The sequence below is a fragment of the Alosa pseudoharengus genome, unplaced genomic scaffold, assembly GCF_046254945.1.
Source record: "Alosa pseudoharengus isolate Yale_2024_CS ecotype anadromous, Long Island Sound unplaced genomic scaffold, YU_APseudo_1.1 YU_APseudo_1.1_scf_8, whole genome shotgun sequence".
Taxonomy (NCBI): Eukaryota; Metazoa; Chordata; class Actinopteri; order Clupeiformes; family Clupeidae; genus Alosa; species Alosa pseudoharengus.
The window spans coordinates 9,977,079-10,000,281 of NW_027468870.1; the positions used below are offsets into that span (position 1 = coordinate 9,977,079).

The 23,203-nt window shown below is 43.3% G+C and overlaps 1 protein-coding gene across 4 annotated transcripts in view; it reads right to left on the reverse strand.

Moving 5' to 3' along the window:
- The window catches only part of LOC143112932 (uncharacterized), a 23,913-nt gene extending 6,119 nt beyond the window's left edge, over window positions 1-17,794 (reverse strand). The window contains exons 1-19 of one of the 4 annotated variants that reach the window (XM_076275383.1): window positions 17,723-17,794; window positions 16,296-16,491; window positions 15,671-15,958; window positions 11,879-11,959; window positions 11,132-11,193; window positions 10,935-10,958; window positions 10,722-10,792; window positions 10,415-10,476; window positions 9,465-9,599; window positions 9,137-9,262; window positions 8,720-8,878; window positions 8,055-8,182; window positions 7,606-7,744; window positions 6,634-6,895; window positions 6,269-6,354; window positions 3,676-3,763; window positions 2,834-2,850; window positions 1,120-1,239; window positions 1-15 (exon numbers count right to left, since the gene is read on the reverse strand). The exon at window positions 1-15 is cut by the window's left edge and continues 117 nt beyond it. In XM_076275383.1, the coding sequence (XP_076131498.1) occupies window positions 1-15; window positions 1,120-1,239; window positions 2,834-2,850; window positions 3,676-3,763; window positions 6,269-6,354; window positions 6,634-6,895; window positions 7,606-7,744; window positions 8,055-8,182; window positions 8,720-8,878; window positions 9,137-9,262; window positions 9,465-9,599; window positions 10,415-10,476; window positions 10,722-10,792; window positions 10,935-10,958; window positions 11,132-11,193; window positions 11,879-11,959; window positions 15,671-15,958; window positions 16,296-16,472 (2,040 nt within the window). In that variant the 5' untranslated portion in view covers window positions 16,473-16,491; window positions 17,723-17,794. Of the gene's footprint in view, window positions 16-1,119; window positions 1,240-2,833; window positions 2,851-3,675; window positions 3,764-6,268; window positions 6,355-6,633; window positions 6,896-7,605; window positions 7,745-8,054; window positions 8,183-8,719; window positions 8,879-9,136; window positions 9,263-9,464; window positions 9,600-10,414; window positions 10,477-10,721; window positions 10,793-10,925; window positions 10,959-11,131; window positions 11,194-11,878; window positions 11,960-15,670; window positions 15,959-16,295; window positions 16,492-17,544 lie in introns of all 4 variants that reach the window. The other 3 variants (XM_076275381.1, XM_076275382.1, XM_076275384.1) reach the window with 3 other exon arrangements.
- Window positions 17,795-23,203: the final 5,409 nt, after the last annotated feature.

The window sequence follows — 23,203 nt, forward strand, 5'->3', positions numbered from 1 at the left end:
TAGCTCCAGCAGGGCCTGCAACCAATCAAAGACCAGCTTCAGAATTCCGAAGCAGAACATCACAGAGCCAAGAGCCAATCAGACAACAGCTTCAGTGCTTCAAAGAGCCATGAGCCAATCAGACACAAGCTTTCATAGCTTTAGGTTCAGCTCTGGAACCAACTTTCGGGTGACAGCAAAAATGCCCCAACAGTAGCCAGTTTCAAATCTAGACTTAAGACCAAATTGTTCTCGGATGTTTTCTGCTAACTGATCAAATGCACTTCCTGTTCATCAAGATACACTGCCCATTAACAGATGGGCTTATTTAAGATCCATCTTGGGACTATTCCGCTCTATTCGGGCATTTTAGGCCCTAAAATAACATATCGGGGCTACTTTCAAGAAACTCTTGCTGTTTCCCCAAAGTCGAGCATGCTTCCTTGCGTGTTGGGTTGTATGAAGATGAGGTTGGAGGCCTCCCTAGCATTCTTGGACTCTACTTTGGAAGAGACTAGCTAGTGGGGATGTGCACATCACCGTGGTACGTCTGAGTGCTTCTGCTTTTAACTGCATGCTTCTGTTTCAGTAGGGGCGCTGCTCCAATGCATGTCAACACAGAGGATTAATTGTTCACTTGAGGATCCACAAATGCCTCCTTGAAAATTCTCAGAATGAAGGGTGCGAATTTCGGAGTATTCTTGACACTGGAACAGTGTTTGGCAGAGTTTGATGACATGGCGTCCTTGAAAAGGTGGCCGTTGAATATGCTTCCTTGACTTCGGGAAGCTTTCTAAAGAATGCTGCTGTTCACTGGGTGTTTATAGAGATTCGATTGTGTGAGCTTCAGATGACTGGACAGGTGGAGTTCTGATGGATGTGATTGGACAAGTGGGAGTTCTGGTGGATGTAATTGGACAAGTGGGGGTTTTGATGATTGGACAAGTGGGAGTTCTGATGAATGTGATTGGACAAGTGGGGGTTCTGATGATTGGACAAGTGGGAGTTCTGGTGGATGTGATTGGACAAGTGAAGATCTGGTGGATGTGATTGGAAAAGTGGGAGTTCTGATGATTGGACAAGTGGGAGTTCTGATGGATGTGATTGGAGATGTGTGTGAGATGGCGTGGTTAGACCCACCTCCTGCCGGTAGCGTGAGATGGTGTGGTTGACCACCCTCCCAAACGGCGTCGCCAGCTTGCGGAGCGCCTCCTCGGGCGGGTACCCCTTCACGGGTCGGACCAGAACAACCTTCCCACCCTGCGCAATGACACACAGATCTTATAAGTGCACACACACGCAGTCACCCTGCGCAATGACACACAGATCTTATAAGTGCACACACACGCACCCTGGGCAATGAGCACACGCAAATACAGAACTCATAAGCACGCGCGCGCACACACACACACGCGCACACACACACACACACACACACACACACACACACACACACACACACACACGCGCACACGCGCACACACACACATTTAAATTCTTTATTTGGATTAGAAGATAAGCATATATCATGGCATAATCCAAATTTGATAGAAAGGTGTACAACAGCAGCCAATATCCCAGTCCATTATGCACATTAGGGGTAAAGGTGGCACCTACGCCTCCATATGTAGAGGATACCAATCACTGCTGGGTCATTCCACGTCAATTGAACCAGGGCCCACGCACTTAGGTCTCAAAAAATTCTGAAAAAATTACCAGGTGTACCTATGTTACCCAGGAGACACACTGTAAAATTACTCTTATGTAAGATCAATACTTTCCGAGATACAGCCAGTTTCACAGGGGAAGGGGGTTTGCATAAGACAAGTCAAATTGGTGTTTTTAAAAAGAAAAGATCATGGAGAATAAAGAAAAAGTATTTAAAACATCTTTGTATATTCCCACAAGGTGTTTGGGTGCTCTGAAAATGAGAACCAAAATGATTTTTTAGACTTGCAAGGTCTGCTGTTCAGACCCTGAAGGAATTTATTTTCTGTTCATTGTTTTTTGTGAGAGTGTTTCTACTTATCTCAGTAAGGAAAATAAATCAAGAGCCTATGTTGAGTACAAATATGTCTTCTGAAGGCTTAAACAGAGCCCAGCCAAAAACTCCAATAAAATTTGTATCAACTTTGAGGGACAGCTATGACCATGCAGGATTATCCAGACCAAATGTGACGATTTTGCTACATACTATTCCTATTTATGTACCAGCATGCAAAATTAAATTTGAGCCTCCTACATGGTTTAGTTCTTGCGCTGTGGGCTTGTGAACTTTGACAAAAAAAAGAGGCCGAACAAAATCGACACCCCCCTCCCCCTGTGAAACTGGCTGTATCTTGGAAAGTATTGATCTTACATAAGAGTAATTTTACAGTGTGTCTCCTGGGTAACATAGGTACACCTGGTAATTTTTTCAGAATCTTTTGAGACCTAAGTGCTTGGGCCCTGGTTCAATTGACGTGGAATGACCCTGCTGATACAGAGCAATATCTTGTCAGTTTCTTGGCCTTGTTCTTATGTAGTCCACAGATCTGCAGGCCTCGTACACACATCTTGTGCACATGGCCTAACTACCAAAAATGAGGGCAATGATTTTACAGGAGTAGCCAGAGTTATTAAAACAGACAGACACACACACACACACACACACACACACACACACACACTCACCCTGGGCAATGAGCACACGCAAATATACAACTCATAAACATGCACACACACACATAGTAACTGGACACATTCTATTAGCCACACACTCACACACAACAGCAAACCCCACCGCTCTCGACATGAATCTGCTTGAACGTATTGATACTAATTTCAACCAATCAGAGACGACTGATGGACTCACCTGGAACTCGTTTGTTTCTGGGAACAGAGGGAAGGCCAGGGAGAAGAGAGACGAGAGAGAGAGCGGAGGAGAGAAAAAGAGAAGAAGTTTTCATGAACAGCCCGCTTTTGTGCTCTAGATTGTTCACAGCACAGACTATTAATCAAAGTACAACTGATAGATTTGATTTGGGGCAGCCGTGGCCCACTGGTTAGCACTCTGGACCTGTAACATGAGGGTTGCCAGTTCGAGCTCCGACCAGTGGGAACGGCTGAAGTGCCCTTGAGCAAGGCACCTAAACCCTCACTGCTCCCCGAGCACCGCTGTTGTAGCAGGCAGCTCACTGCGCCGGGATTAGTGTGTGCTTCACCTCACTGTGTGTTCACTGTGCGCTGAGTGTGTTTCACTAATTCACGGATTGGGATAAATGCCAAAATTCCAAATTTCCCTCACGGGATCAAAAGAGTATATATACTCAAACTTACTTAAAAAGAGTGTTTTTAGAGACACACAATCTAAATTCCCGCTAAAGGCTTGAGGTGTTTCATCAAGGCCGTTCTGCATCGCTGTGTGGTTCTGATCGGCCTGCTGCATTCTGAGCTGCTTACCAAGCATGTTTGGTTTTTGGTTCTGGTTCTCTTACCAAGCATACCTGGTTCTGGTTTTAAATAGTTCTGGTTCTCTAACCAAGCAAGTCTGGTTCTGGTTTTAAATAGTTCTGGTTCTCTAACCAAGCAAGTCTGGTTCTGGTTTTAAATAGTTCTGGTTCTCTAACCAAGCAAGTCTGGTTCTGGTTTTAATTGGTTCTGGTTCTCTAACCAAGCAAGTGTGGTTCTGGTTCTAACTGGTTCTGGTTCTCTTACCAAGCATGTCGGTGCCCGAGTCCAGCTCATCCAGCGTCACAAAGTCATCCAGGTTATCAGGGAAGTCCGAGATCTCAACATCCTCCTGCTGCAGATACAAACCCACCAAATGAACCACATGACATCCTGCTGCGGACACCAACAAACCCACCAAATGAACCACATGACATCCTGCTGCGGTCACCAACAGGGGGCGGGTTGCCGGTTCGAACCCCGACCAGTAGGCACGACTGAAGTGCCCTTGAGCAAGGCACCTAACCCCTCACTGCTCCCTGAGCGCAGCTGTTGTTGCAGGCAGCTCACTGCGCCGGGATTAGAGTGTGCTTCACCTCACTGTGTGTACACTGTGTGCTGAGTGTGTTTCACTAATTCACGGATTGGGATAAATGCAGAGACCAAATTTCCTTCACGGGATCAAAAGAGTATATATACCAGTGGCGGACCGTGCGTTCAGTGGTTAGGCCTTCAATGATGAATATTTTTTGACAAAAATAATAATAGGGGGGCGTTACGGCGGAGATTTTTTTTTTTACATTTCAGCGTTAAAATGTGTGCAATTTCCCAGCATTTCATGGTGGGGGAATAGTTTTCTCTCTCTTACGCGAGTTTGTAGCACTAGAATCTTCGTTACACAAACAATTAATGCTCCGATTGCTTATTGGTTAACAGATCACCCTCAGCAGCAAAGTAGGCTAGGCTATTTATTTACCACCCATATTCACAAGTACATTATAAACTTCTGCCTGCTGCTGCCAGTAAAGACGTGCAATTTAGTCCATGTCATATTGAAAGTGAACACCAAGTGTACTCAAGTATGGGTTTGTGCAGACTACTTGAAATATTTAGGCTATGGGTTGCCTAATTTATGTTCATGACTCGCACGCACATATAGCACTGCCACCGGTCTACAATGATGTGTCCAAACCATTTAGTAGCCTAGTTTAATCTGACATCAGCAAACTTGCTTCAGACTGTGGCTCTCCTATTTAGTTGTAGCTCTAACGTTAACGTTACAGTGCAACTGTTCTAGGTACACTGCTCTGATTACTTACGTGAAACTACAGTAGGCTATTCTACAGTGTTTGCCAAGCGTAGGCTATTTCGCGGTAGGCCTACACTATGAGAAAATGTCTCAACAGAAATTATAAAAAAAAATGTCACATCACACCACCATGCTATTAAACATAAAAGTCACCAGATGTATTGCCGTATATCTATGTGTATTGCCCTAATGCTGCTAATGCTTGTTGGCTATTTTAGAATGTCTGATAGCCTGGTCTGATGGTCTGATTTCACCAATAATTTCCACAAAACTCAGAGAGATAAAAAGTCAGACTAAACTAGCAGGGCAGGGAACCAAAGACAAATGACAGTTTTCACATAGATGCCGATCCAGACATCTTCACCAAAGCCACCAACTCCTCAAGCTAGCATACAGTAGAGTAACCAAGCAGACACTGCAGTCTGCAAGCAGCACAAAAACAGTTTTTATATAGAAAAGGGCCAGATAACAAGCATCTATAGTACTACTGTACTACAAGTCTATGTTATCAAATAAACATGAAACAAAACTTACCAATTCCTGCATAGGTTACCAGCTACGTGCAGAGCTAGCTGACGTTATGTGCATCTTGCTAACATGTAGTCCAGCTGACACTGTAACGTTACATTAGCCTATATTATTTTGCTTAATGAAGGCGTATCAATATATATTTTTTAAACAAAAACGGTCAATTTACTGTTCATAACTATAACCATAGTCATGTCAGTGTGACATGTACTTTTCCAGTGAATGTTTGTCTGTCTGACTGACAGAAGTTGCTCACGAAGTTCATCACGTAAAACAGACGTCAAAATTTGTGATGAACGGTTCCGGGTATTCTTTTGGAACATTGCAGGCCCAGCTGCAGTTAGACCTGCCTACCTCGCCATAACAGGTCGATTTGATTGGCTAATCAGTCAGATGTAGCCATCAATCAAGCCGAATCCAAACATATGATTTGTAATGGTTGCCTAGGTACCGAAAACGCAGTGATTCCTTGTGAAGGCCTGATGCGGGACTTAACAAGAGAAGACGTGCGATTGGATAAAAATGTATCGCACCCCCTCACTATTTGTTCACACGATCTGACAATCAAATCACATATCGGACAGCGGTGGGATATCAGTAGTCGAGAACGATCGGGGAAGGAGAAGCAGAAGCAAATAATAAATGCTAAAGTACAATGTTATTAAAGACACTATTATTTTTCATTCGTTTGAAAATAGTTAGGCCTTCAGAGAAGGCTTTGAAGGCCCTGACGGTCCGCCACTGATATATACTTATACTTATAACAAACCCACCAAATCAACCACATGACATCCTGCTGCGGACACCAACAAACTGATTGGTGTGTGCATACCTGGTTACTAAGTGATTGGTGTGTGGTGTCTGTGTGTGTGTACCTGGTTACTAAGTGATCGGTGTGTGGTTTGTGTGTACCTGGTTACTGAGTGACTGGTGTGTGTGTGTACCTGGTTACTGAGTGATTGGTTAGTGTGTACCCAGTCTCTAAGTGATTGGTGTGTGTGTACATGGTCATGGGTTTCATACCTGATTGTCTTCATCTCCTGAGGCCTGCTCAAGATGGGTTGTCCCAGCAGAGTCAGGGGTTGGGTCTTCTGATGGCTCTGCTCCCTCTACATGTAGTTTGTGTTCATTTAGGATTGGGGGGGAATTCACACACACACACACACACACACACACACACACACACACACACACACACACACAGGTCAGCAGAGGGAAAAAACAACTACTTGAACAACTGATTCCAAACTGTTCAACCAAAGTACTTGAACAACTGATTTTTCATCTCCCCCTCATTATTTGTTGTTTACATCAGCACCACAACCAACACCTTCGTCAGAAATAAACAAACTTCCATCAAGAGAGATCAGAAGCACACACACACACACCCTCGCCCTGCGCGACCTCTGAGCCCTCAGTGACCTCCGCGGGCTCCTCAACGCCCTCCTCCACCAGCCCACGCTCATCCTCCACAGGAATCCCATCTTCCTCGTCCCCATCCTCGTCTTCCTCTCCGAGCTCCATCTCCTCCTCATCCTCAGGGTCCAGGTCTTCCTCCCGGAGGTCCGCCCACTCCGCGTCTGGTTGGCTGGCCTCTCCGCGAGGCCCGCCCTTTGCCGGCTTCTCCTCCAACTGAGTCTCCTCGCTGACCTAAGAGGAGAAAAGCCAGCAACTTGCAGCAAACCGTCATTACAGCTAAGTAGCCAACGCTACAGCAAATAGCTGTAATGTCAATTCTACCGCTTACTCTACCTACAGTTTAGCGCTAATGCTAACCCTGCTTACAGCAATGCAACTAGATAACCAACGTCAATCCTTAGAGCAATAAAGCTAAATAATCAGAGCTGACTGCAACTCTCAGTCCGAGGCACCTTCTACTAAGACAGGTTAAATAACATCTGCAGGCTCCCGTTCCACTAACTCACGTTAAATAACATCTGCAGGCTCCCGTTCCACTAACTCATGTTAAATAACATCTGCAGGCTCCTGTTTCACTAACTCCTGTTCCACTAACTGACTACTTGTGGAATAATATGAAAGACTTGAGTCAGAAGCACAAAACCCATTGACAGCAGTGATTCATTTTTTGCAGCGGTCATTACACAGATATATCGGACCTTGGAACGTTGGGAAGGCATTCTAAAAAGCTGCATCATTACTCTGGTTAATTGACACAGTCTCGGGGGTAACAGTGCCCCTACCGTAATCGGGTCCATGTTTCCACGGACACCCGGGTTCGAGTCGAGCCCAGGTCATTTACTGATCCCACCCCACCTCTCTCTTCCACTCCCCCAAAAATATATATTAAAAAAATACATATAAATACAAAAATACAGTCTTTGTCCAGTGTCTGATCTCACCTGCTCTACCAGGGTGCCTGGTGTCGAGGTGTCTGTGGCATCCCCACTTTTGTCCTTTGAGGATGAGGATGATGAAGGCGGCTTGGACTGGTCTTCACTCTTGTGGCGACTCCCGCTGTGGCTTCTTTCAGGACTGTCACTATGACGACAACAGACAGATTGGTCTCAGTCATGTGTCGACTGCTGTCTCCTTTTCTTCTATTTCTAGATTTATCTGAATAATGACTCTGGAGAAAGTTAGGAGAGCAGAACTAGACTTATCTGTTCTGAATAAAGACTATGGAAGGTAATTAGGAGAACAGAACCGTAGACAAACAGAGGTCTGATGGAGGAGGAAGTGCTTGTGGGGGATACATGTCACACTCGTGGGGATAAGTGTTACATTTGTGTGGGTTTGTGTCTTGTGGGGGTTGCATCTCGTGTGTATTTTGTGGAGGTGTGTGTCTCACCGCAGAGAGTGCTTGGGGTCAGGCAGCATGGTCACCTTGACCTTAGTTCCCAGGATCTTCAGTGGGCGGTCGTAGTAGTACTTCACCATCAGACGAGCATCCTCCCGGTCCACCATTTCAACCTGGGCCTGCGCGGGATGGGAGAGAGAGGGGGGAATGTGTCAGGAGTTTCACAAACTAAAACAGCAGCTAAAGAAGAACATGCCTATAGTGGCTTAAAGGCCAATTCGACCCAAAGATTCAGTTCATCAAAGGCATCAGGTCAGAATTTTGGTCACAGGAGAGGCAGAGAAATTATATAATTCTACTATTTTTGTTATTATCCCAAAATGGATATGCTTACAAAATCACAAAAATATATCTAATTTCATTAACTGCTGGTTAGTCAGCTTAGTTGGTTAACTTAGCTAGCTAACGAGCTAGCTAACGAGCTAGCTAACTGGTCCATCTGGCTATAAGTGATAGAAGGAGGAACAAGAAGGAAACGGGGGTGCTGTTGTGAGTTGCATCACTGGTATAAACTCCCCTGGACCTCAGAACGTGCGCTGCAAGTTGCTAGTATGGAATGCTGCACCTCGTCTCGCCATACACCTTGGATATAAATTGGCCTTAACACTCTTCTGATGTACAGTGGGCTACAGTGGCCTGACACTCTGCCGTCTCACCTCTGAGCCGCTGAACTTGGAGCGCCGCACGTCGCCAAACATCTTGACGACTTCTAGAACCTTCTCTTCGGTGTCCTTTTTGTCGGGCAGGCGGGTGAAGAGAACTGCGCCAGTCTTTGAACTCCTGGACTGACTTCTGGTGTCCCCGCCTCCAGGGATCTGGAGAAAGCAGAGCAACGTGTTTAATCTAAAGCTGAAAGGGTTCGGATCAAGGGAAAGTAGTACAACTTACAGCTTTCTCTAGATCCCTGTCCTTTAGCGCTTTGTGTTTAACTTAAAAGCTCAGAAAGGGCTAGGATCTGGAGAAAGTAGTATGACTAATTAGCGTTATTGGACCTTAGTGCAGCCTTTGACACTATTGATCACAACATATTACTTTCACTTATGACGACTTATGGACACACACACACAGATTACCTGTATACTGGCAACGTTTGGGGAGAGGTAGACATAGATCTTGTGTTGCTTGGTGAAATCCAGCTTGTCGTAGAAATGAGACACCATAGCATGAGCCTCAGTGTGAGAGTTGAACTCCAAAAAACCCTGGACAGAGAGAACGGGTGGATGAATGATGGATGGGTAGATGGGTGGATTGGAGAATGGATGGATGGATGAAACAGGGCAACAACATGCTAACTATTGTCAGATGCTTCATAATAAACAGACATAAAAGCTAATGCAGGTAAAACACTCAGTTACATATGCAGACACACATGCACATACAAACAATCACAATTCCACACACCTTGGAGGGGAACACCAGATGCTTGACAACTGTTCCAAACGGTTCTGCCAGTTCTAGCAAGTCTCTCACTGTTACAGAACCCAAAGGGAACTTGGTGACCACCACTCTGGTTCTAAAGACAGGACGTTGCAGAGGCTAGAAAGAGAGAGGGGAGAGAGTTTGTTAATCCACACGAATCTTTGAGGGTGACTGACAGCTCCTAGGTAACCTGTAAGTATATAGGATGTTAAACATTAAAGCGCAATCCTATACTTTACCAATGCCATCTAGGGCAGACTTCCCAATCCTATACTCCACCAATACTATCTCAGAACCCTATACTCTAGAAATTATATCTTAGAAGCCTAAACTCTAGAAATGCCATCTCAGAACCCTATACTCTAGCGATGCTAACTGAGCTGTCACTGGTACAGTAGTTATTGAGGTTAAGCTGCTAACTGACATGGTTTGAGCATAGTTATGCTGCGTTCCAGACAACTCAGAAGCCTGACATTTGCTAGTTGGAATATTTAATTCCAGATCAAAATAAAAAATTTAAGTTTAAGAATTCCAACCTCCAACTGGAAAAAAGTACAATGGAACACTACTTGAAGTTGAAGTTCCTATTTCTAAATTTAAGTCGATATACCCCAATTCTGGAATACAGTATTGCGGTCTAGGGGGATAACTGACACTGTTAGGCTGCGGTCTGATAGTTCCATCTCACGCAGAAATATTATGTGATAAATGTTGTAAGTAGAGCTGGATTTGTTTTTAACACCATGGTTGGATTTGTTTTTAACACCATGGTTGTCTTTTCCTAAGTCCTTATGAAATCATCTTCACAGAAAATCCTCTTTCCTTGACCTCATGACATTTTCTGTCGAGGCCAAGGGAAAGAGCATTGAAAAAGGTGACAGGAGGACAGTATATCAGTATACCACAAAACTGAGAGCAGATTTCAGGCTAACCTTTTGCGGACCTGACAGCACCCACTTGGGAATGGGCAAGTCTGAGTTGGGGGGAGCTCCACCTGGGAAGCGCAAGGAAGGATTAGCAAAACAAGAGTCCCAAGACAGGGAAGCTTTAAAATGTACAAAATGGAAAATAATCAACAAGCTCTTTGTGCTTGCACAGAGGTCACCATACGGACATAAAGACCTCTTACCCTGGCACAGAGGAAATCCCTACAGACCTCGTACACTGGTCTAGACTTTTGGGGCAGTTACTTGGGCGATCGTGGGATTACCCTGGTTACCTGGGCAAAAAGGCGGTTACCTGTGGTACGGTTCGGGCGTTTGAGGGAACGTCCAGGTCTGCGGTCTGTATCATTGGGATAGAGGGATGACCTGAGAGGGACAGGAACAACAAACATGTTTGTGTGAGAATGTGTGTGAGTGTGTGTGTGTGTGTGTGTGTGTGTGTGTGTGTGTGTGTGTGTGTGTGTGTGCTAATGCGAGAGCGTAAACTAGTGTAACTTACACTCCTTGCTGGTAGGGGTCCCAGTTGGGAAATCTGAAGGTCAAGAGCAGAAATCAGCCATTAAGGTATCAGACATTTACACTCATTATCACCAGGCTACCAATCACCTCTTATGCCCACATCTTACTGCAGCACCCTCACATGTGCTGCCCAATACCTACGATACAACTATGATAGCCAACACCCTCCCATCCACTCCCACTTACAGTCTTAAGAGCTCCTTCTTGGAGGACTCATGGCGCACGCCATGGAGGTGGTCTTTCCACGTCTGAGGGGGAGACCGAACAATGATGGAGAGAGGGGAGGAGGAGAGGAGAGAGGGAAACAGACAGAGAGAGAAAGAAAGGAGAAACAGGAGTAAGACATGTAGGGCATCTCACACTCTTTACAGTACACATGCAGTTTCAGAGCACAATCACACTTACAAATGGTCCTGCAGTACACACTAACACACACTAAAACACAAGTCTTGCGGTACACACCAACACACAAGTCCTGCGGTACACACCAACACACAAGTCCTGCGGTACACAACAACACACAAGTCCTTCCTTATACACCAACACACAAGTCCTGCCTTATACACTAACACACAAAGTCCTGCGGTACACACCAACACACAAGTCCTGCCGTATACACTAACACACAAAGTCCTGGGGTACACACAAACACATAGTCCTGTAGTACACACACCAACACACAAGTCCTGTGATACACACCAACACACAAGTCCTGTGATACACACCAAAACACAAGTCCTGTGGTACACACAAACACATAGTCCTGCGATACACACAGACACACAATTCCTGCCGTACACACTAACACCTAGTCCTGTGGTACACACAAACACATAGTCCTGCAATACACACCGACACACAAGTCCTGCGGTACACACACATTAACACACAGGCCTGTAGTACACACTAACGCATGCACACATAGGGGCTCACCGTTTTGGAGTTGACCTTGCAGTGGCACAGACTGCAGGTGTGGGGGAAGGAGTGAGGTACACTGCCATGGAAATCAGATGCCTGAGAGAAGGAGGGAGGGAGGGAGGGACATACAATTATCCACCCCTTCACCACAGGAGCATTAGTATCAGGGACGGTGGTAATGTAGTGGTTAAGGAGCTGGGTTAGGATGTAGTAGCCTGAAAAGTTGTGGGTTTAATTTCCAGATTCTACCGTTGTGCCCTTGAGCAAGGCCCTTAACCCCATGTTGCTCCAGAGACTATGGCTCTTGTAACATAATTGTCATATGTAAGTCGCTTTGGATAGAGGCGTCTGCTAAATTAATGTAGCATGAGTGTGTGTGTGTATACAATGTGATGGGTACCGGCGAAGAGTACGGCATCTTGGGAAGGTTGTATGGATACCACTTGTCTCTCATACTCGCTTGAACTCATTTGAACCCTGAGTGCTCCGAGTTTGACATTTCAAGATGGCTGCACCCATCAACAGTAAATTAAATCCCTAGACAATAAACATTCACTGTTTATTAGCAGTTCTGTTCTGATTGTATATCTCATGAAATCAGTCGTAGACACAATATGGTCCAACTACTATCTCTCACTATGTTGCTACAATGTTTGTATACGTAAAATACAGTGTAATATTAGTAGAAGTATATTGCCCTTACTCTGAAGGCTGACCCAGCTGTACTTCTATTAACCTTATACCGCCCTCCTAAACTATGGACTGGCTTTCTCGACCAGTTTTCTGAACTTATGTCGCTCATCATCACTAGCTATGATCGGATAATTGTAAATGGCGACTTTAATATTCATGTCAATAAGACAACTGATGCTAAAGCCAGTAAGTTCGTTAATGTGTTGGACAGTTTAGAGCTAAAGCAGCATGTTACAGGACCCACCCACAACCTTGGCAACACCCTCGATCTAGTAATTTCTAGAGGGATAGAAGTCACAGACTTATCAGTAAATGATATATATAGGTCTGATCATTATTGTGTATCTTTTAATATAGTACTACATACTCCAAAAATTCATCCCGAAATTGCAATCAAATCGCGACTCTTGGACATTAGAGCAGAACAGCAGTTCATAGCTCTTATAGACTCCATAAATTTAGATATTTTACATCATCCCACTGATCAAATGGTACAGGCTCTCAATCGTGAATTAGGCGCTCTGCTTGAGAGAGTGGCACCCTTAAAGACTAAAAAAAGGCCCTGTAGCAAACTGACACCTTGGATGAACAAAATATAGATCATGTAGAAAAGCTGAGAGAACATGGAGAAAAACTAAGTTACAGGTTCACCGTGCCATTCTAAAAGAAAAAATAGCAAATTATAATAGAGCTATTCGGAATGAGAGAAGGAACCACTTCTCTAAGGTAATTGCTGAAAACAGTGGAAACTCTAGGGTGTTGTTCTCTACCATTGATAGGCTATTGCATCAAACACCTTTTGATACACTCAGTCAGGCATCCTCTCTAAGATGCGAAGAATTTGCAGACTTCTTCAAAAACAAAGTCATTTCTATAAGGGAGGCTATTGGTAACACAAGTAATATGTTTGATAGTACACCCAAAAACAGCCCCCCAAAATTAAGGTTCTTTAGCACTATTACTCAATCTGAGCTTAGTAAAATTATAACTCAAACCGGCTCCTCAACATATGTTTTGGATCCAATCCCTACTAGATTCCTCAAAAAAGTATATGATAGCTTAGCTCCCTTTATTCTCAAGGTAATAAATACCTCATTAGAAACAGGTATATTTCCAACTGCATTTAAAACCGCTGTTGTGAAACCTTTACTTAAAAAGTCAAATCTTGACCATACCAATTTGAGCAACTACAGGCCTATATCAAATCTACCGTTCCTGAGCAAAGTACTTGAAAAAGTCGTTTGTAATCAGTTAAATACCTTCCTCAACGAAAACAGTATCCTTGAAAAATTCCAATCAGGTTTTAGATCAAATCACAGCACAGAAACGGCTCTAGTAAAAATAGTCAATGATCTCAGACTGGCTACTGACTCAAACAAAGTCTCAATCCTTATTCTTCTGGATTTGAGTGCGGCATTTGACACCATTGATCATAGCATCCTAATTCACCGCCTTGGGAAGTGGGTGGGTCTCTCTGATAATGCTCTAAACTGGTTTCAAACCTACATTACTGGCAGAGATTTTTATATCAGTCTAGGAGATCATGTATCTGAAAAACATGACTTGCCTTTTGATGTGGCCCAGGGGAGCTGCCTTGGTCCCCTGCTATTTTCCCTATATATGCTTCCGTTGGGAAACGTCATAAGTCAGCATAATGTAAACTTCCACATCTACGCAGATGATACCCAATTGTATATTTCTGTGGAGCCAACTAACCCAGATGGCCTTTGCTCCCTCACTGCATGCCTAACCTCCATTAATCAGTGGATGAGCCAAAAAATTGTTAAACTAAATGATGACAAAACAGAGGTACTTTTGGTTGGACCAAAACTAAAGCGAGATATTGTTCTTAGTAATCAGGGGAACTTGGCGTACCAGGTCAAACCAAAAGTAACAAGCCTCGGTGTCATCTTAGATGCAGAGTTAAGTTTTAAGCCCCATATCAGTAAAGTTACTCAGGCAGCCTATTTCCACCTGAAAAACATTGCCAAAGTGCGGCCCTTTTTAACTCAACAAGATGCAGAAAAACTAATTCACGCCTTTATCACTAGCAGGTTAGACTACTGCAATGCACTTTTCACTGGTCTTCCCAAAAAACATCTAAAGAAATTGGCACTCATACAGAACTCTGCGGCTAGACTTTTAACTAAGACCAAGAAGAGAGAACACATCACCCCTGTGTTGGCTGAACTGCACTGGCTCCCTATTTCCTATAGAATTGATTTTAAGGTTATGTTAATTACTTACAAAGCTCTGAATGGCATAGCACCTTCATATATCTCTGAGCTTTTAATATCTTATCAACCACAAAGGAAACTTAGATCATCCAATTCTAATCTTTTAATCGTACCCAAAGTGCTCCACAAAGTTGAGAAGCTGCTTTTATCCATTATGCCCCCAAACTATGGAACACCCTGCCTCTGTACATCAAGCAGGCGAGTTCAGTAAATATTTGTTTAAAAGATCTGAAAACATACCTGTACAGGAAAGCTTTTAGTTAACTCATCTTATCCTGTAGACTACTTTTTCAGATTATTCTACATCTGCTGCTATTGGAGGGCGCAGCCAGCCAGAAGCAGATGGGCTCCCCCTATTAAGTCAGGTTCTGCTCAAGGTTTCTTCCTGGAATATGGGAGTTTTTCCTTGCCACAGTTGCCATATGGCGTGCTTGTGGGGGGTAAAGGGTTAAGGCTGCCAGTCTTATGACATGTTATTTTCTATATTTTTGAAATGTTGCTGAGTGGATCATAAACGGCCCCAGCAATGAAGAAAAGTCATTGATAATGACTGACTGACTATTATTGTGTTACATGCTTCAAATGTAAAGCACTTTGAGCTGCATTCTGTGTATGAAAGGTGCTATACAAATAAAGCTTATTATTATTATTATTATTATTATTATTGTAATGCATTGTTATAAACAGGCATTGCTCTATCTGTCAAAAACTGGCATCAGCAAACAAATGTTTGTTTTTGCTACATCTGGACTGAAGTCAACTGGGATGTGACACAATCCCCAGTTCCGACTTACAAAGCAAATGGAACCTGGCACACAAGTAGGGCGCCATAGGAAGGCTGCCTCAGACTCTTGCTGTGTGTGTGCGTAATGGGTACCTGGTAAGAGAACGGCATCTTGGGAAGGCTGTCGGGGTACCACTTGTCTCTTAGACTCTTGCTGTGGCTCTTGGGTTCCCTCCTGCTCCTGTGTCCTCCATCACCGTCTCCATGACTACGGGTCGTCCCTGATGACGACCTCCCCGTTTTGGATGCTGTGGAGGAAGAAGGTCCGCCGCTGGGTGTGTGGCTGTTGTCATGGCGAGAAGAGGAGGTGGAGTTGTTACTGTCGTCAGCACGTCGAGCATCAGTATCAGACTTGGTTGCTGTGGGTGTTGGGATGCCAGCCTGTGTAGAGAGAAGAGACAAACCACCACCTCAGTGATCTCAGCAACATCTCAACACACACACAAACTACTATGTGTGTGTGTGTGTGTGTGTGTGTGTGTGTGCCATATTGCTCTGCTCTTTGTCCACAGTAACTCCACTGGGTCCTTGGCCTAGTGTCATTATATTACTCTAATAATAATCAGGCTAAATGAGTGCAGTTACTTCATATTCGCTGATAACACTTGTGTGCATTGCTCATTATTTATCTTCCGCATTCAATTGTGTCACACTACTAGGCTACTGCTATCTATCTAGCTGTCCATCTTAAAGCCTCATGGACAACAGCGAGTGATACCTTCTTAGCCTTGAGCTGCATGATGAGGTAGGGGAGGGTCTCAATGCTGATCTCATTCTCGGGGATTTGGGCAAGAGCGTCTACGTCCTCCGGGGCCAATCCCAGCTCCGCAAACAGGCTGGAGGTGGGCACAGGCGGTGGGGCGTCAGCAGCGGCAGGGTCCTGCGCCCTGTCCATCACGTCACTGCTGGGGTCACTGAGATATTGTGTGGGAAAGATCAAAGATCAAATGAGACAGTCAAATAGCACAATCTGATTCTCAAGAAAAGCTCAGTTAGTCAATGAAGTGTTGTTTACAGCCACAGGGTTCCGTTTCCCAGGCAACTCTGTGTGTTCCGGGCAAAGATTCTAGAGCGGAGCTCTGTTCTAGAATCTTTGGTTCGAGTAATAGGGCTCTAAATCATTCCTCAAGCTCATACAGCATGATCATCCTCAAGTTTCCAATTGCACCATAATCATTCTTAAGTTTCCAACTGCCTACTCTGTAGCCCAAAAGCTGTGCTTAAACCCCAAGACCAACACTTATTATGCACCAATTCTGTTACCACAGGTCAGATGACATAGCCAGAATTTGAATCAGTAATGATGTCATGAAAAATATTTCAGATGATCTGTGCTCATCTCCTAAACTGATGCAAAAATCCCCACTATGTCTTAAGAAACTACCTCGTCAGTGTGCTTGAACAGAAGACAGCAAATTGTTTCAGAACACGTAGCAACGAATCGGGGGACAGGGGACGCTCCAACACTGTTGACCAAAAACAAGACGCGCCACGACTCTCAATCAACTCAGATTTAGTTAACCGTGCAACTCGAACAACTTTTTTGAAAGTCAGCCCGTGCAGTAACTTCGACAGTTACGTAGCTGGAAAAGCCACACTCGACGAGGGGCTCTACATTCTCACAATATTGCTAGTGTTACATATAACAAGGCCATTTTCGTTGGCTAGAGCGTTTCATAGCTATAGAGAGCACACGTGCAGATAGTTTGGCATAGTATCCATTGGAACCAACTAACGTTATAATAGCGAACCTATCTACAGTTTACTCCTTCAGTCCAAAATGGCGATGTTAACTGTTTTAGGTGCTAGCTTAGATGCTAAGCTAGCACCTAAAACAGTCAGTCAAAGTTGATAGTTTGCGCTGCTCAATCCAAAGATAGACCCAATGCATGCAGTAGTTATGATCGTCATTAAGAGGAGCATAACGCACAATGATTATTTTGACGTTAGCATTCCTAATAACTTACAGGACTAATGTTAACAATACAGGGTCCCACACGGCAAGCTGGCTAGCAATTCAGCCAATGTATTGACGTTAATTGACGTAGCTGTTAACGTAGATGGAAAATCTGGGGAGCACTTCCTGGCGTGTTCTGGTATATCACACATTTCATTCAGGGTAATAATTCAATAACCTGAATTTACCTGGGACACAGAATTACATTAACAAACTCTCAAGCAGTCCGTTCAGGTCGACGCCATTTTGTCAACAGTGGGCGTGGTGGGTCTGTAGGCCCTATATTTTGGTTCCTTGGTGTGTCGCCTGTGCGAAATTCTTTAAAGGTAGCCTATGATGGATTTCCTAAACTGTTTTGGAGATAATCAAACGTAGACACACTGTCACTATATTTCTGATGCCGTGATAAGAAAAACAGACCGGGAGACCGGGGCACAAAATAGCCATAGGGAATGTATGTGCCAACCAACCCCAAAATCAGTGTGCCAACCTGCCCCGCCCACATTAGGTCAAACTTTTTTGCACAAATGCTGTTAGCCTGCTAATATCAGTCACCTCTGATTTTCAAACTTCATTTTAAATTATAGATGAGTCCCCTAGCAATCAATTATAATGAATATTTTTTTTATATCCCTAACTATTACCCTTCTAGGATGTATTTAGTGGGAAGTGCATATTCTAAGTTTTGAAACTACAAAATTAAAAAGTTGTTCTCCCCTAAAGGGTTAATGACCTGGAGACCAGTTACATACGTGAGTTTACTCTACTCAATAAGGCCGTCAGTTTAGTGTTGGAATTTTGTTGCAGCTCCCTTTAGTATTAGGATACTAGGATATTAACAGTGTTTCAACCTGCCCCTGTTCAAACCAGCCCCGGTCTCCCCTACACATAATCAACTAGCTTAAAGGTCCCATATTATACTCTTTTTCAACAAGGCAAATTAGACCTATGGGTTGCACAAAACATGTCCCTGAAGCTGTTTGCAAAACATCCCCTCAGATTACACATTATCAGCAGCTCCATTCTTGTCAGTTTCCGTCCCTTTCAGAATAGGCTGTTTCTGGGGTCTGTTGCCTTAAATGCAAACGAGCTGTTGTTGGCCACGCCCCACGCCTGATTCCATGTTTATGTCATGACGTCAACGGGCAGCTTAGATACAGTCGAAAGCCAGGGAAAACGAGTCGGTGACCAGTGTTGGGAATGTTACTTTAAAAAAGTAATTAGTTATAGTTACTCACTACTTGTTCCAAAAAGTAACTGAGTTAGTAACTGAATTACTCTATGATAAGAGTAACTCGTTACCAGGGAAAGTAACTATTTGCATTAGGCTACTGTTAAAAAAAAGTTGCTATATGTCAAAGAATTTGGATTTTTTGAGCAGTTTTGAGCAGCAAGTTGAAATGAGTAGAACAGACAGGTGTTTGTAGGCTACATAACTTTCGATATTTATTAGATAGATAGATAGATACTTTATTGATCCCCAAGGGGAAATTCAAGATATTGCACATCGACAGACCTACGGTTGACTTCAGCCTGTGTCATAGGTTTTTGTTGTGAGGCAGAAAGATCTAGCTTTTGCTGATTGGAGGACTTTGCTCCGAGTCCTTCTTTGCTTGTCGATGGCGAGCTATCATCTGTGGTGGAGGTATCAGTGTTTTTGGCCACTAGCTTTAGATGCGTGTGTGAGATGCTTCATTAAATTAGAGTTGCTTACAATGGATGTCGACAAAGTATTCGCTCCTGGACATAATGTACACATTACATGCACGTTCATGCCTTTGACCACAATGAATTTGAAGTAGTGCTTATATCTTATATATCACCTTTAAAATGTCAACTTTTCATCGGATTGCTCCTGTTGCGTGTGTGTGGCGCATGTGCTGGCAAGTGTGTAAAAACACTGGCTCTGATTGGCTATCATGAAACATGACTCTGCCTTAGCCAATCATAATCGCTTACGTCGTTATTAACCCACCTCCTCACTAGCTGTGCGCCAGGGGTGCGTTCGGATTACACAGTTTATTCAATCAATGCATAGTAACGCACCGCATTTAACGTCCAGTAACGTTAACGGCGTTGTAACAACTGGAAAAGTAATTAGTTAGATTACCCCGTTACTGAAAAAATAACGTCGTTACCTAACGCCGTTCTTTTAAACGGCGTTATTCCAAACACTGTCGGTGACAAAGCGATAGAGGCTTCTCCACTAGAAAGCCTCCGACTGCCAGTGATAAAATGCAATTTGTTATGCAGGCATAATAAAGAGTGTGACAAACATCATTGACGGTTCTGTTTGAATTTCCGTAGTAAAGTAACCTAATAGTCAAGTTATTGGAGTATAGCAGAAACGTCTGCTAAATACATAACCACCATAGCAGAGTCAATTCAGACACCTGCATATGATCCCAGTCAGCACATACACGTCACGTCTCCAAGACACCTAGAAAAGATCTGAACAGCCTAAGTCCCGCCCTCTTAGTTACGGTTGCCAGAGCCCATTTACGGAGAGTCGGTTCACTCCCTATTAACTCCATTGTACCTGCAATCTGTTGCAGTTCCGCTAGGGGCGATCGTGAACAAGTGCAAAAACAATGGGGGTCTATGGAGCTAGACGGCTAATTTTGTATCTTTCACCTGATTGTCGTTGAGAAATCTCAGATTTGATTGTAGTTTTTGCAAGTTCAATAAGGATTATAGGTCGAAAGTTGAATGAAGTACTTATGTCCTTTCGATTTCTTACAGGTTGGGTCGTTGTTGCCCATAACACACTAGCATTCTGCTAATGAATGATGTCATTGCCACGTTTGAAAGGCTTTTTAGAAAAAATAAGTGACTCAAAAAATATAATACTTAGCAGTGTATTTTCTTTGCCCCCCCCTTTCGAATTAAACATTCAAATTTCTAGACAAAAATTTATATCGCAAGAAAAGTGGATTTTGAGGGGTACAGCTTAGACCTCCATTCATTCTGCACTTGTTCGTGAGCGCCCCCACGTGGAACCAGAATAGGAACTGCAACCAGTTCAGAAACCGAAAGTTTCCCAAGAGTGAACGTTCTCATTGTTAGATGTTGCCATGCGGTTGCTAAGGTTGCCACATGCACTGGATTTCCCGGGATTGAGTGACTGTTTTTTGAGTGACTGTCCCGGATAATTAATAATATTTTCTGGGACACGAATTGTCCCGGTTTTTGGTGAAAATGAACTTCTGATAATAAGTTCTGCTAGTTTCGCAACGGTTTTGTTCTTGGTTGTGTTTATCGTACATCGAATCCCGTGTAGCCTACGTACACAGATTGTTGATTGGCAGCAAAAATAGAGTTCACATTATTATCGTAAATGTGCTAATTACCAACCATTTCGTTCGAAAATTCTAAAACGATGTTTTTTAATACTTCAAAATAACATTTGCTACATGAACCTTAAATTTTTCAGTAGCCATAGGTGTGTAGATTTGAACAAAATCTAGTTTGGTTCTTACCGGGGCTTTTACTGCCTGAAATATCCGATTTTGTGTACCAGGCTCGGAGTTTAGTGCTGGGCTGGTGGATGCCTGAGCAAAGCGCAGCGCAATCGGCATTTTGGCGCTTTGCCGCTCTTGTGCGTGCCGAGGTCAAAGTTCAATCAGGTTGAACTTTGACCGCGGCGCGCTGTAAGTCGTTGGTATTTTGCGCTGAGCCCAGCGGCAAGCACAACAAAAATCTTTGGGACGTTACCTCAACCAAGAGCAACCTAGTGGCGAGCGCTGCGCATTCCGTGTACAATGTGATAGGCCCTTCACACCCCTAACCTTAAGAACGCTTCTAACCGCTGAGTTGGAAGCCTGGGCTTTTAGCTCAGTGGTTAGAGTGTTCGACACTCATGCCGGTGTGTGTTGAGGTGTGCGGGTTCGAGGGCCGTGAGCGGTGGATGAATTACGACCTCTGTTACAGTGTATAAGTTAGGGTGTTGTTGGTGATTGTTATTGAAATGTTAAAACCGAATTGTCCACTGAAATCAGAACTTAAACAGCCTCTGAATTCTTGCACAAAAAGATTGCTTTTTTTGTTTAAAAAAAATTTGATTAGATTCCCCATGCAAACTTGAAATGAACAAACTGAACAAAAATGTTGGTAGTGTTGCATATTGATATTGAAGTATTGAGGAAAATACAGTTACTTCATATATAAAGGCTTATAGGCCTACATAATATTGATAATTTAGATGTAAAAATCACATAGGCCTATTATTTAGGAGGATTAACCTCCTGGGGTTCTTTATTCCAAATGAGTAGCCCTCCATATGATTTTGGGTCCTTAGCCCTCATTCCCAAAAAGGTTGGAGACCTCTCATCGAGGGTCTGTGACCATTTTCTCGCATGCACACAAGTCAATAACTGCTTGAATCTGCTGCTAGGAGTCTCCAATGATGTTTTCCGTAGCTCTTACTTTTGCACCACACGTGACTGAGATATTTGGTGCTAAACTGATTCTTACCCGTATCCAAAGCCATAGAATCTGTATCTGTAGAGCTAAGGGGCGGGCACTCGACAGACAACCCTTTGGGCAAATCAACAATGCTGATTTCATTTGGACACCTATCCACAAGTTTGGCTACAAGTAAAATCTATTGCCACAAGTGCTCAGGAATTTTGCACCAAATATACCTTCATATTTTTATCCAACCTTTATCTTTATCTAGCCTTTAATTAATAATAGTCTGCAATATGTATTCCATGTCTAATTTCTAATTATCTTATGTTTTGCATGTCTAATATTCTGCAAAACACTGACCTCTTGTGTAGAACATTTTATTGGAAATCACTGCACAACTGGATATGTCTTAAACTATAATCAGTCAACCTTTGACTGAATATCTGAACGAGCCAAATGCCAAACAAAACAAGATGTGATTTATGGAGTTCTTGTGGTCAATAAAATGCTGGCACTGATGTTTTTCTAAACCCTGTATTTTGAAAACTCATGAAAACAATGTGATATGTGATGATTTTCAGATGTTGGTCTAGAGTCTGTATATTTCTACAAAACTGTGCATCAACATTTTCAGATCTCTTGGGAGATCCTTTATTTTTCATATTATCATAAACATGTTTGTCTGTATAAAGGTAGTGCAATTGTTAGGATTAGATTATTACTGTCAATTATAGTTACTTTGCAATTATTTTGTCTTTTACAAGTCTTTTGTCAAAGACTTTGTCTTTTCTTTATATCACAAGAAATAAATCAGCTCTCGAGTTTTCTCCTGTTTTTCCTAACCCCTTATGAGAAATAAGGAGCAATAAAAAAACAAATTGTGATTTCTGAAGTTGAGCTTGGGCTGAGACAAGAGAAGGGCTATTTCTCAGTAGTTCAATTGAAGAAATACAAGAAAAAAACATGGCCATGAGTCTCATTACATTGGGTTCATTTATGTCTAGGACAGTGTTTCTCAAGGTGTGGTCCGGGGACCACTGGTGGTCCGCAAGCTATCCCAAGTGGTCCACGAGCAGATGTGGTAAAATATAATAGATGAGTTGTTTGCAATATTGAACCAACTTGTATGTAAATCCAAACAGGTCTTCAACATTGCCTATGTAAGCTATGGCAGTTTAAATCATATGACACAATAAGCAAGGTGCAAAGACAGTTAGCAAGGAGGTTCATTGAGTAGGCCTATTGTGTAATATACTGTT